A 14,540-nucleotide genomic window follows, 5' to 3' on the forward strand; every position below is an offset into this window, starting at 1 on the left:
TTTCCGACCATGCATTGCTATGTGATTTCCCATCGTCTAGGTGTACTCTATCTCTCCTGAAAGTTTGTAACCACTGTACTGATACACCCTGTATATATATTCCAATTTATTACTTAACAAAAATAAACACATATGTTTAATATAAATACAAATAATAGAGGAAAACAAATATGTATACATGCTGTAAAGTGGAGCAATTTAGATATATCCCTTGTTGCTGAACATTCATATAAACTGAATAAGAAAGTTTGTAAGCTTGCCTAAATGAAACAGGAACCATTTAATTAGCTTAATAAGTTTATAATTCAAAGTAAGAGTCAAATGTAGCTAAAGATATCTCCAACTTAATTATTTAAAAATTAATTAATAGTTTTTATAATAAATACAAATTAAATAACCGGTGTAAAGTCATCCTACTTTCTCTGAATCCTGGACATCTATGATGAAGTCTTCCTTCCTTATCTGCATTACCATTGGCTAATCCTATTAATTCTTTCTCGTTATACCTCATTTCGAGTATTCAACTTCTTCATAACCAATGAAAATAACAGCATATATCTAACGTGCACGTTTTCTAGTTAAAAATTATAAACATCTCTTACTAGTGTGACGCCATTTTGTTATTACTTTTGCATTCGTTCACCAGATGGTGTTATGATCCAAAATGGCAGCTTCCGTAGCCAGGAATGCAAAAGGAAATTTTTATGGAATTATTGTATCTGCACAAGATATGCAAAAAGTTAGGTAATAATTATTGAATTTCTAAACTAATATGAGAATTATTTATATATGTAAGCTTAATTTAAATTACAGATATTTAAGATTTACATAAAACAAAAGGTTGCACGTGGATGTATGTTGACAATTTTACCTTTGTAAAACGAGAATTCAGGTTTAAACAGATTCGAACTTCGCACTGATTATTAGGTGTTACTATATATATGTAAGCTTGCCAACTCTTGAGTTGATTCTGGGAGAGTTTTCCATTCCAAGAGTAAGAAATTATGGGCGAATTGACATTTTTACTCAGCAATATCAAAATGCTGTCATTTATTTTTTAGTTTGTTTTAATGTATGGGTCATCCATAAATGATATCACACCGACTTCCATATTTTAACTCCCCCTCCCATGTCATTCATTATCACATTATGACAAAGCCCAACTCATAAATGATGTCATATTAGTTGTCATCCCTCACAAAGTCTTTTCATTATTATTATAATGTAATATTGTTGTTGTCTTTTGAATATTATAATAATGTTTTTTGCATCAATTAGTCTATGTAATGGATGTTAACATAAAATGATGAATTTATACTTCTATCAGAATAAAACCTTTTACAAACCCATAGAAGTAAAATAACTTGGTAGAAAGATGTAGTGAAAGTAAAATTTTGATTAATGTAATCCTATTGCTGTTTACTACATCCTTTGAACATTTAAAAAGGTGTTTGATACAAAATTTTGTGGTACATCGGGCATCTGGTACGTTGAACGTGCCTTAGCAAGGCCATTCGACGTACCAGATGCTGATGTACTGTACCACAAATTTTCGTATCGAACACCTTTTTAAATGTTTAAAAGATTGGAATATGTTTGAATGATAGAACTGTTTTTCATGTCACTACATGACAATAGAATTACATTAATCAAAATTTATACATTTATAATAGCAAAATTTTTTTAAAAGTTTTTAAAAATTAATTATTTAATTACAGAGATTACCTTAAACAGACAGTATTAAAAAAGAATTTAATTATAAAAAAAGTAAATGTCGACGAATGTTTAATTGCTGCAACTACTACGGAATTTACTCGTGAATTAAATAAACTGGTTGATGTATCAGACGAAATACCGAAAGTTAACGGCATTTCAGTTAAACTTTCAAATACACCACAAATGGAACTTAAAAAAAGAGAAGTAAAATCACCATATCGGTGTTTGCTTGAAAATTTGAAAATTTTAATGCAGAAAAATAATCTTTGGGATGAATCTTGTAAAGAAGATATTCCAAATCACTGGGAAAAGCATGGTGATTTAATTTTATTACCACCAATGTCTTTTTTAAAATCTGAATGGAATAAGTGTAAGTGGAAATGAACTTCTTAAACCTAACGGAAAATTTTAATTTAATTTAGTTTATTTTATTTAATTACAAATGTGATGTTTATTCAAAAGGTCCTAATTTATGGGAGACTGTGGCAAACATATTAAAATGTAAAAAGGTTGCAAGGAAAAATTCTATAAAACCAGATAATTTTAGATCCCCTCGTGTTGAATTATTACTAGGCAAGGATGGTTGGATAACTTGTCAAGAAAATGGAATTAAGTAAGTTCTTTAAAGATTTTTTTAGTGCGATTTTATTTACTTAAAATACTTCAAACAGATAATTAAATTAATAGATATAAATATTTTATGAAATAGTTTAAAATTTTTTATTTCAGATATACTTATGATGTTACAAAATGCATGTTTAGTGCAGGAAATATTACTGAAAAATTAAGAATTTCTGAATTTGATTGTAGTAATGAAACTGTCATTGATATGTATGCAGGTAAAAGATTATGTATTTATTAATTTATTATTAAATAAAAACATAAAGTTTATCAGGCATTACAGACTAGAAGTGTGCTTACTACTTTCAAATTGCTTTCATCAGAAAAAAAACATTAAAGCATTATATATAATATTAAATTATACATAATGCTTTATATAATTGTTTTCAAATATTACTTAAATTGAGTAGGATTATACAATATTCATTAATGAATATTTTATATTTTAGAAATATATCAGAGTGTATTTATGTCCTCAGAATTTCTGAAGTTACTTCCTTTTGTTATGAATTATATTTATGTATTGTTGCTATGATTTTTCTGTGTATCTGAATTCAAATAATATATCAAGTAGATGTGTGTGTGTGGTGTTATGAAATGCTTTTAGATATAATTTAACTGCTTGCAAAAATTTTATACGTGTGTATGGCTTTCTGATAAGTTTTTTAATGTTTATTTCAATATTTTAAATATTTATATCATTTCACAAATAGAAAACATTGAAAAATATTGTGGTTAAGATTATTTTTATCAGTACATTATGTTACTTTTATAAATAATATGAATATTTATTGATTAATGGGTAAAAGAAATGACCATATGAAATGACTATTATGGATTTTGTATAACATAAATAAAAAAGAAAATCCAACAAACTATATACAGGTATCCCTCATATAACACGGTACGTCTACATGGTTTGGAAATTGGAGATATCCTTTGTACAACACAATTTCCAGTTTCACTCTAATACGTTTGAGATTTTGAGAAATCCTCTGTACAAAATTCCACAACTTTTAATTGTAAACTCCTTTATTCAATATGTTTTTTTATTCAAATATTCATTCATGCTGTCTTAAATTTGCCCATGGATTTTAGAATATTGAAATTTTCAATCTGCTTTGTGCTTTTCACCAGGTTTACTTTAATGAAAACTGATAGTACAATTTTTTCGTTTGTTCTAGCTTTCCAACCAGGTGTCATTGTCATTGCTTTCAGGGCTTTAACTTTTAAGATTGTCACTGTGTTTTGTTTTTATACATTAACATACCTATACACCTTGGAAGCAATTTGTAATGTAATGTGGTACACTTCAGTGTCAAACCATGCTGGCAACATTCCAAAAGAAAATTCAATTGTATATGTTCCTTGTGCCAATGTTCTTCTGCATTTAGAAGTGCAAAGAAATATCTCCTTGCAGCTTCCATGGAGTATGAAAGAAATTATTATTCTGTCACAACAGATTTTTATCAGATAAAAGTTTAAGATTATTAAATTAACAAAGTTTTGATGAGTAAAGCACGAAAATAAACACACAATATCTCGCAAGCACTTTAGGTGTATAGAATATCTTCTTCAGGCAAAACAAAACAAATTTTAGAATGTTGACATAAATTTTAATATTAACGTTAATTTGTAGTAATTGAAATCTATGTGTTAAATTTAAATGATGCACTATTAAACTTGCACATTTAATTAATGGTCAAACTATAATTAAAAATTATTGGCAGCTTTGATTTAATTTGTTAGATTATTAAATAGTGAAACCCAGATTTTTGGGAGCGCTAGAGTGGGCCTATTACACAGATCTAATTTCTCAATAAATAATGTTTCCCAGATGAATAAACAGTTGAAGTCCTCACTTTATACAAGGATGGAAGAGTCATTCCATAAGGGTGTAAAGTAATGATTGAGAATTTTTCTAGATAGATCTGTGGAAATTTTATTTTTACAAATGTTTTCTTGATGTTTTAATATTTGGCTTTGCAATTTTCTACTTGTGGTTCCAATATATATCACTTTTTCATCATTGTTTTGTTGTTGCAAAGGAATTTTCTAACATAGTTAATTTGTCCCTGTCATTATGCAGTATTCTGCATAAGGGTAGCTTTGGTTTTATTGGAGGTTAAATCCTGATTTTTGAAATCTTCTGGTAATGTGTAAGGACACAGATCCAAGATATGGGATGGAGAGGCTTATATAAATACAATCCTTTTTTATTATTTCTAATTCTGATGGTGGTAAGAGGGATTTTTGCATACGGATGTGAATGCACTGACATGACAAAATAATAATTTCTTTCATATTCCATGGAAACTGCATGGAGATATTTCTTCATGCTTCTAAATGGAAAATAATTTTGGCACAAGGAATGTCTACAATTGAATTCCCTTTTGGAGTGCCACCAGTATGGTTTGACACTGAAGTGTATCATGTTTATACATTAATCTTTGTATTTAGTAAAGTTTATTTAAACATTTTAGGTAAGTGTCATTAAACTTCTTTTAACTGTTGATAAGTAATCATCCATAAAAATGATGAAATACAGTGGTATCTTGATACTTGAACTGTTCCCAACAATTCAAGTATGAAGATACTAATTCAGTATTTGAATATAAATTCTGGAAAATAAATTGCTTGGTCCTCAATTGAAAAATGCAAACTGCTAGAACAAATCTTCAATTAATAACATATATTTACTTTTTAGTTTGTCATGCATAAAAGATTTTTATGGTAAAAATAAAAATAAAAAATGAAGACTTTGCTGATATTTTTGATAAAGATCAACGAAAAAGCTCAGATGATGATGATACTTTGTAAAAAAAAAAAACTTTCTCATTTAAGTAAAATTAATATTAATGCATAATACAGTATTTTTAATTGTGATTGTTAGTTAATTATTGATTGGAAATAAATTTTGACTGCTTTAATAAACATATTTCTCTTAGTAATGAAAAAGAATAGTATATTTTTGTTAACTTCTGGAACCTAATGAGCAATTATTTATTGTGACATTATCACAAAACTGGGCTGCAATTTTTTGTCACAATGCATTTAAGTTACTAGTGTCTTGCCCCTGTACATCATAATTTTCCTGTTAACAATGAAGTCATGCCAGTCATGTGTCTAACTCCATTCAGGAGAAAATTTTTGAATTGAAATAACATGATTTCCTTACCAAAGCATAAGTTCTTATATAGTTGATAAAAATTCCCAAGACAAATACATTTTTAAAATTTACAAAATTTTAAAAAAATTCAGTAAAGCAGACAATACATAAGTGTCTTCTTACATTGTATGCACATGAGGAAAATTGTACCCTTTCCCATCCCTTCCCTTTCCCTTTGTAGGGGAATTTTTCTTTGAGGAAAATTCCCTTTGTATGCACATGAGGAAAATTAACAGTTCTATGGCAGAGTTAATCATCCATTTGAGGCTACTCATCTGCCTCAATATGTAAAACATTAAAAATATCCCTCTGGTGATGGCACAATTAAAAAATAACAAATAAATTTGATAAAAATTTACTTACTATTAACATTTCCATGGACAAATAAAAAAATTTATTTGTCTGTGAAGCTGTTAATTTTCCTCACGTGTGTGCAATGGGACAACATATGAAGACACTTATGTATTGTCTGCTTTACTGAATTTTTTAAAAATTCTTATGTAGTTAATTCGGGGCCTCCTGTCCCTAAGATTTTCATATCTGGTCTTGACTTTCATCTATCTAACACCGTTCTTGAGATGAAGACAGACAGAAAGTGACAGTGGGAATTTATAGGTCTACAGTTTTTGAAATTGAAACCCAATAAAACTTGAAAGTATAATGTGTTAATTTTATATTTATTTGAATTCCACAGATTTTTTTTACGGACATCTTAAAAATGTTTTGGTTAATTTAAATTTTGAAAAACATTTGTTAAATACAGATATTTGGATTTTGGAAAGTTTTATTATTATATTCATATTTATAGAATTTTCAAATTATTTTAATATTAAAATATTATTTTTATAGGAATTGGTTATTTTACCCTTCCTTATCTTGTCCATACTAATGCTGCTAAAGTACATGCATGTGAATGGAATCCCGATGCAGTAGAAGCTTTAAGAAAAAATGTTCTTTTGAATCATGTTGATGAAAGATGTGTTATTCATTTTGGAGATAATAGAAAAGTTTGTATTTATATTCATTTATTATTACAGTATAATTTTATTTAGTTTTTATTTGAATAATAAATTTATTTCTCAAATTTAATAATATATTAAAATACTATGCCATTTTTTTCAAATGTTCAAGTGCTTTACAAAATGGTCTTCTCACTGATATGGCATTTCAAATAAGAACAAAGATCAAATTAGTTACATGAATCAAATGTTTTTATTTTTTCCTTGCCTTGAGTATAAAAGGGTTTGATACATATATTGGATTTGTGTTCTTGTTTGGTGTAGAGTGGTGATGGTCAGGGCTGTCGAGAGGGATGGGAAACTAAGGATTTTTCCCCAGGCTTAGAGAAAATTTAGGACATGTAGTGGTTCCTATCCCTATAAATTAAATCTTTAAGACTGCTTTTTATTAATAAAGAAACACACTACATATTTTATTTGTTCTGAAAAAACTGGCAAAAAGAGGCCCACTAAGAGACAGTAGTCCTGCTCTACTCCCTCTATTCCATACAAGCTCTTGGCAGCCCTGGTAACAATTTGGTGTACTCCACACTAAGCCAGCACCACTCTGTGCCAAACAGGCATAATGATCCCATTTGAAAGGAATGTAAAATCCCACTGACATGTAAATTTCTTTAAGTTTACATTCCTACTTGAACTATCATAATGAATGGTATATTATGAATGCAGAGTTCTGTTTGCAAGTGGTGGGTTATTTTGAGTTTGTAAAATAAAAGGTGTGTATAAACATCAATCTATGTTTCTTTGTATCATTCTGTTTTCTTCTTTTTCATTTAATCGGATTTTGATATTTTCCACTCAACTAGATTATTTGTTCCTGTCTATAGCTATGTGAATGTTAAATTTAGTCTCTCTCACATTGTATCCTTGTTATGCAGTGGTGCATGTGGGAGAAATTTTTTACAGTTTGTACTGGGGTCCTATTCAATATTTCAAAATAGAAGAAAAGCTAAAATTGCATATTTTCTCATTCTCTTCAATTTTTTTAATTGACATTGATGTCCTGTTTCCATTAGGGACAGAGAGTCCATCTCTGTGAATTAAGAACAGAGGGTAGGTGGGTATCAACATTATTAAGCATTCCTTTAATTTAGCATATAATGGCAACAAGTTTACAATGGTTGTATTATTTATTTTTGGAATATTTGTCTGGAAAAAGACTTTTGCTATCATTCTGTATATATTAAGTCCTTCGAAATATAAATATATAATTTTTTAAATATATATAACCTGTTAATTGGCATTTGAATGACAGAGTATTAATAATTCATTGAAATATACCAGCCTACATTTTAATATCAGTGACATTTTTCAGCAAATTATTAAATGTTTGGTATTAATAGTTTAATTACCATTAATTAAATATTAAAATATTTTATTAGAGTTTGATATTTAGCTGTAAACATGTATGATTAATTAAGTACATTCTGTTTATATTTAAAATAATTATACAGAGTGTTTGGAAATTCCCATTATAAACTTCTAGGACTTGTAGAAGGGAGTGAGTACATAATATTTTGATTAGGAGCCCAAGTCTGGAAATGTACTGTTTCCGTTCTACGATGGTTTGAATTCAGATGTTTAACTCTTCCACTTCTGCTGAGGGAAAGAGAAAAGTCTGAGTGTACCAGAACATGCTTTGTAGGTACAATGTCTGTAAGAACGTTGGTGGTCGCCACATCGAGCTGCTGTTGTAATGCATCAGTACTGTTCTGTATGTATAGTATGCTGGGTTCTTTTTTTGTTCTGGAATAATGTAAACACGTAAAGTTTAAGTGTTAATAAAAACAAATATGCTTAAGTGATAAATGGATGCTTCGTTATGTTTCCTTTCAAATAGTTACCTAATAATTGCACTGCATCACGGCTAATTCACATTCCTCAAGCAGAAGTGGAAGAGTTAAACATCTGAATTGAAATCGTCGTAGAACGGAAATGGTACATTTCTGGACATGGGTTCCTAATCAAAATATTATGTACTCACTCTCCTCTACAAGTCCTAGAAGTTTGTAACGGGAATTTCCAAACACCCTGTATATGTAAAAATTATCTCTCAGTATGATGATCTTAGTATTACGTATTTTCATTGTAATATGATTTCAAATAACAAACACAAAATTAAATCAACACACAAATATATTCACATAATACTGTACATCCTTTGCAATATACAGAAATTCACACTCTCCTACAGGGTAATGTATTATCACTATTATAACCAATCATCACTGGTTTACATAGTTATATTTTTACAAAATGCAATCAGGTTTTGTATAAAATAACTGAACAAAAAATTGTCTTTCTTCTTACTAAATTTTAGAGATAAATTTAATTTTAATTTAATTTAATAAATCTTTATTTACATTCAACAAATTAAATTTGTCAAGTTTACAATGCAGAAATCCTATGTCTCAATTCTATTCCAATATGACAAAAGTTGCATGATGTCCTAGTTTATAGTTATGGCTAGTTATATTAGAACTTATGCAGCTATATAGAGAAATTTCAGGAGTGAATACGTAAGCAAGATGGTCACATAACTGAAGCGTCCACAAAGCAAGGTTTAATGGTAGTTACAGACATACTAATTGGAAAAATATATATTTCTTTCTAAATTTACATAGTTACTTTTAATTTTGAAAATGCATCTCTATTTTACTGTGTAAAAATTTTTATGCAATTTCACTTTATTCAATACTTTTTCAACCAATTAATCATGTAATGATTGGTTCAAAAAAGATAATTATATATATTTTAATAAATATAATTTTAAAAACATGTTTTATATTTTATTTATTTTCTTTTTATAAAATAATTACATTTACAATATTTATAGGTGTGTCCAGTTGGAATAGCAGATCGAATAAATCTTGGTCTTCTTCCTTCATCTGAACCTGGATATAAAACTGCATGCCTTGCACTTAGATCTACTGGAGGATTTCTGCATATCCATTCTAATGTAGAAACCAAAACAGCAAGAACTAAAAATCTAGATTCTTCATTTGATTTGAAATTTATAAATGAAAATGACAACATAACAAATTTTAGTAAAGGTGACAAAATAAAATCCAAAGGAACAAAATTATTACAAGCCGAATGGAAAAATTGGGCAACAAAAACAGCAGAAAAAATAAACACATTATTATTTCAAATTTATAATAAACCATGGAATGTAACAATACTTCATGTGGAACATGTTAAATCCTATGCTCCTCACATTGATCATGTTGTAATTGATATTGAATGTAAACCTTCAGAATAAATTTTCTGTGATAAAAATACAATTGCTAATGAATTCAACACACATGTAAATTTGTACATAATGTATTTATGTTTTTATGTATTAAAAGTTTTTAAACAAATTTAACTTTTATAAGATGATTTAAATAATAAAACAAAATAAAATGAAGTAATATAAAAACGATGAATATTGTAAATGAGTAATATGGAAATTAAATTTAGAGAGAGAAGCAAATGAAAATGTTAATCTACTATAAGATAAATGCATAGTTTGTGTATTCATATTAAATTGTGTACAATATATATTATTCTAGTTTTAAACAAATCTCTTTATTAAAGCAGTATTACATTTTAAAACTATAAACTTTTATTATTTATTTACTTAACTAAAGATTATTGAGTAATAAATTTTACAATGAAATGAAATTATTTGATTATGTATGAATATCTGTAATTTTAAAATTAAAAAAAATATTTTAACAGATTATAAAATTTTTAATGCAACATACAATTTAGTGACAAAATTTTCAGATAATGAGTTATAAAATTTTGTTAATTATTAAATTAAATATCATTTATATTATGCACCATTATTTAACAAAAATTAAATGTTAAGGATTTAAATTTTTAATCTGTAACCTTAAGTAAAATTCTACATTATTATTACTATAAATGTGTATTACAAATGTGTGATGGGGACAAACTATCTGAAATATGTAAAATCGTTGTCCATTTTCTTATCTTCATTAAAAATACAGAAAATCTTTGTTAATTTGAACTCGGGTAGTTTGAATTCCTGTTAGTTCATAACTATACTTTTGTCCCAGTCCAGGATATAGAGTTTTACATGTAAGGGAATTTGGTTAGTTTAAAATACAATTACTTCAAAATTCAAAGTGAAAATTCTATCTGAACTGTGATGTGTGTAAACTTATTCATTTAGATTGAAGTGCTCCATACTATAAGAGAACAATAGATCAAGAACAACTCTAATTTGATCAATATGGATTTGCTTTTACAGTAACAGATTTTTAGTATAATCTTACCCTTTTTTCCTCTTATCTCAAAATATGACTGATTATCAGGATTGCAAGCTTGGGCTACAAGTAGCAGATTAAGATATTTGTAGGCTCTAGGCTACTACATTTGGGTGATTTACTACTATTTGGGCTACATTTCAAGGAATTCTGCCTTACTTATAAAAAGTAAGGCAGAATCCTCCAGGTAAGCCAAGTCTCCAGATAGGTTTTATAAAAAAAAACTATCTGGAGACCTGTGAGGTTCCAATTGGACATACTGTTTACCTGCAGTTTATTTATTATTATTAATTAACAAAATAGCATTCTGTATATGTAGCTGTATTCCATTTCCTTAATAAATTACATCAATTATGTGGCATTGGAGAATAAGTAAATCTCTAATTCAAAGTTGCAATTATTTGGTTCCTTGAATTTTAAACTAACGAAGATTTCCTGTATAAATTTAATATGTAAAAATACAAACAATTGTTATTTTTAAACAATAATGTCTGTTTATAATGAAAAGAACATTACTTAAAAAATTGTTTAAAAAACATTTTTAAAATTTTTAAATATTAAAGTCATTTTAAATGAGCAATTATTTATTGTGACATCATCACAATGCCGAGCTGCAATTTTTAATTTATTTATTTAAAATATATGCCCTCACCTCAAATTACTAATGACTTGCCCCTGTACATCATACTTTTCCTTTAACAATAGAGTTGTGCCAGTCATCTAATACTTTTCAGGGGAAATTTTTGAATTAAAATACCACGACTTCCAGTTTAAATCAGAAGTTCATATATAGTTAATCAGGACCTCCTTCCCCTATGGTTTCCATATCCGCTCTTATCTTTCATCTACGTAATTCCATTCTCGAGATTAAGGAAAGGCAAACAGATGACGGTGGGAATTTATAAGTCCAATTTTTTCAAATTGTAGCTCAAAAATATTTTATAAGTTGACAATAATTAAATAAAGGATTATAAATATTTTTAACAAAATTTTGATTTCCTTAAAGTAGATGTTTTACTATTATTATTTATGGCAGTGATAAACAACCTGCAGGCTGCATGAGGTCCTAACATGTGGCCCATACGGCTCTAGCAACATAAATTAATTTCCTATTCTCTGTCTTATGCCATTATGTAACCCTTATTACGCTGATATTTGTGATGATGAGCATTCAAACTAAACTCAACCAGTGAAAAAATGAGAATAAACTAAAAGTAATATATATTACTAGTTTTCGTATCATTAGCATATATTATTTCAGGATCTAGTGTACTAGTGATTGTGGAATATGTTGGTACTCAGCAGACTTAAAGCCTGCAACCCTAAGAAAAAATGCATGTGGCCCAAATCCAGAAAAGGTTCATCACCAATTTATACTATGGTATCAATTATTGAATCTAATGATGTTTTAGAATCTAAATATATTTATAAATTTAAAAAGCTTTAGAGCAATAACTAGAAAGTACTTATAATAGAAATGATTAGTAGTAGAAACTATGTTACTTTAGAAGGTTATCTGGATCAAAAGAATTAAAGAAAAAACATAATTTTTAATTTATTACCAATAAAAACTTTAAAAAAATGAACTAATATGAACAATTATTAAACTTTATGAAGCAAAATAGACAATCTAAAACTCTTGTAACTATTGGATTCACATTGTAACTTGTATTTTTAATGTTGGAGAAAAATTTTTTTTAAACATTTAATTGACCAAAAATATAATAATAATAATAAAGTAGTCTTCTTTAATCAAGTTAACTTAAAAATTAATAGCAATAATTTGCCTATAAAGGAGAAATAAGGGTAATATAATTTTAATTTGACAATTATGATAAAATTTTATTTATAATAAAACAAAATGATCCTATAACAAATTTATTTGTAATTAATAGCTGATCTCTACTGTGAATTCGCACTTAATAGCAGAATACAATAATTTGGCAGACTCCAACGATCTGATCTGATTGTAATTTTCAATATGTATCTGATATTTTATATACTTATGCAAAATATATACTTTAAGTTTTAAATTGCTAAATTTAATATGTTGAATATTTGACTCCAGGCAAATTATATATTTTAATTGGTATAATATAAGAAATAAATGAAATGAAAAATTCAAAATAGTTTCCTTTTTATCATAGATGTAATAATAAATTAATCGATTATCATTAAGTTTTATAAAACCAGAATAATATTTATCAGAAATAAATAATATACCGCAATTCTAAAATGAAAAAGTTATACAGCTGTATTGATAATTCAAATCGTATATGTATTTATGACTTTTCGAAATGACATCACAATTACTCACCAATCAACTTGACTTTTGGTATGACGTAACAGTTACCAACAATTTTATATGATATGACGTCGTAATCAGCTGGCAAGCTGAAATTAATAGCTCTTTCTAGAATAAATAGAACAGTATATACACAAATTCTTAAACAATTGAAACGTCGGCATTAAACGCAGAATTTAGTGAATACTTTTAACCATGGCTTTACTTTCTTTATGGGGAAAAAATAACAACGTACTACGTCACAAATGTTTTAAACGTTGTTATCCTTTCAGCGATTTGTTAGCCGATCTTCAGAACGAATTGTTCTTCGAATTAGAGAATCTTTCCTCTCGATATTCTGAAGATGACGTGAATAAAATTTCACTGAAACGAAAATGTATTGAAAGTAAAGTTATACTAGAGCTGGACGAAACAAAACATTACGAACCGAAGGAATTGAAAATAAAGATGAAAGGACGACAGATAGAAATTACCGGAAAGCACGAAGAAAAACACGAAAGGAAGAAAAATTACTCATATAGAGAATTTCGACGTGTTTTCCAACTTCCGGAAGATGCTGATCCCGAATCTGTTTCCTCGGAATTAACGCAAGACGGATTATTAAGGATTCGAGTTTCTCCTTTATATAAAGAAAGATCAATACACATCACAGTTGAAAAGGATAATTTAAAAAAGTCGAAATGCGAAAAGAAAGATGTTAATTCCGAATGCTGACCTTAGGAGGTATCGATTTACGCTATTCTGATACAAAATGTAGGTACAGCACCGTACACACATCTGCAATTGAAAATTATATATCTAGTTTAATATATATTATATATAGTTTAATATATTATATGTTTTAATCTACTACTTTATTTCTATTACTATATATATATAGCAGTAGGCTATATAAAATCGAATTAAAATGTTTGTTGCTTTATTGTTATAATCATATAGGCTCTATATATAGATTTTGTTTTCTTTGATTCTTCTTGACCTCGTAAAAGTTTTCATGACATTTTTCTCCTGAGCATTAATAATCAAACGGAAGTTTAGATATAGGCTTATTAGGCTATTCCATAAACATTCTTCGAGCTTACTTGGATCAACATTGATTTTATTGTCTATATTTGTAATTCTATGTTGTTTATATACATTAAATATTAAATTGTTTTAAGTAGAACGTCTTTTAGCTTTTAACTTAAAGGGCCTACTCAAACTTCACAGAACGTTCGTATCTCGCAACAAAATTTTTTTGAGTATGTACTCGATACAGTAATATAAGAAAAATTATATTTATGGTATCTCAAAAATTCAATACAATATCTTTAACAAAACAATACACGGGTAAAGTCTGGCATTGCATTCTATATACAATTGGTTATAATGTTAAAATCGCACGAAAAATGCCCAGTGTTGGCAAGCGTATGCGTATCGAAAATAGCTGGTGC

The 14,540-nt window shown here is 27.8% G+C and overlaps 3 protein-coding genes across 4 annotated transcripts in view; 2 read left to right on the forward strand and 1 right to left on the reverse strand.

The window, feature by feature from the left end:
• Positions 1-1,189, reverse strand: part of LOC136968280 (pleckstrin homology domain-containing family J member 1-like) — a 32,575-nt gene extending 31,386 nt beyond the window's left edge. Inside the window, exons 1-2 of one of the 2 annotated variants that reach the window (XM_067262269.1) lie at positions 872-1,189; positions 418-719 (exon numbers count right to left, since the gene is read on the reverse strand). In XM_067262269.1, coding sequence (XP_067118370.1) covers positions 418-511 — 94 coding nt within the window. In that variant the 5' untranslated portion in view covers positions 512-719; positions 872-1,189. The remainder of the gene's footprint in view (positions 1-417; positions 720-871) is intronic. The other variant, XM_067262268.1, reaches the window with a different exon arrangement.
• Positions 643-10,051, forward strand: LOC136968279 (tRNA wybutosine-synthesizing protein 2 homolog). Its single transcript, XM_067262266.1, has 6 exons — positions 643-744; positions 1,719-2,086; positions 2,179-2,329; positions 2,446-2,555; positions 6,356-6,513; positions 9,362-10,051. The coding sequence occupies exons 1-6, from the start codon at positions 665-667 to the stop codon at positions 9,785-9,787; spliced, it is 1,293 nt and encodes a 430-aa protein (XP_067118367.1). The 5' UTR covers positions 643-664; the 3' UTR covers positions 9,788-10,051.
• A 3,251-nt stretch (positions 10,052-13,302) lies between these two features.
• LOC136968304 (heat shock protein 30-like) lies at positions 13,303-13,821 on the forward strand. Its single transcript, XM_067262310.1, has one exon. The coding sequence runs from the start codon at positions 13,303-13,305 to the stop codon at positions 13,819-13,821; it is 519 nt and encodes a 172-aa protein (XP_067118411.1).
• The last annotated feature ends 719 nt before the right edge of the window (positions 13,822-14,540 follow it).

Source organism: Centruroides vittatus, unplaced genomic scaffold, assembly GCF_030686945.1.
Source record: "Centruroides vittatus isolate TY-2023 unplaced genomic scaffold, ASM3068694v2 contig_1427, whole genome shotgun sequence".
In the NCBI taxonomy this organism is placed as follows: domain Eukaryota; kingdom Metazoa; phylum Arthropoda; class Arachnida; order Scorpiones; family Buthidae; genus Centruroides; species Centruroides vittatus.

Coding starts and splice junctions, on each gene's coding strand:
- LOC136968304 (XM_067262310.1), top strand. CDS start 13,303: ATGGCTTTACTTTCTTTATGGGGAAAAAATAACAACGTACTACGTCAC.
- LOC136968279 (XM_067262266.1), top strand. CDS start 665: ATGGCAGCTTCCGTAGCCAGGAATGCAAAAGGAAATTTTTATGGAATT. Junction 2,087..2,178: donor AAAATCTGAATGGAATAAGT/GTAAGTGGAAAT, acceptor TTTATTCAAAAG/GTCCTAATTTATGGGAGACT. Junction 2,330..2,445: donor TGTCAAGAAAATGGAATTAA/GTAAGTTCTTTA, acceptor TTTTTATTTCAG/ATATACTTATGATGTTACAA.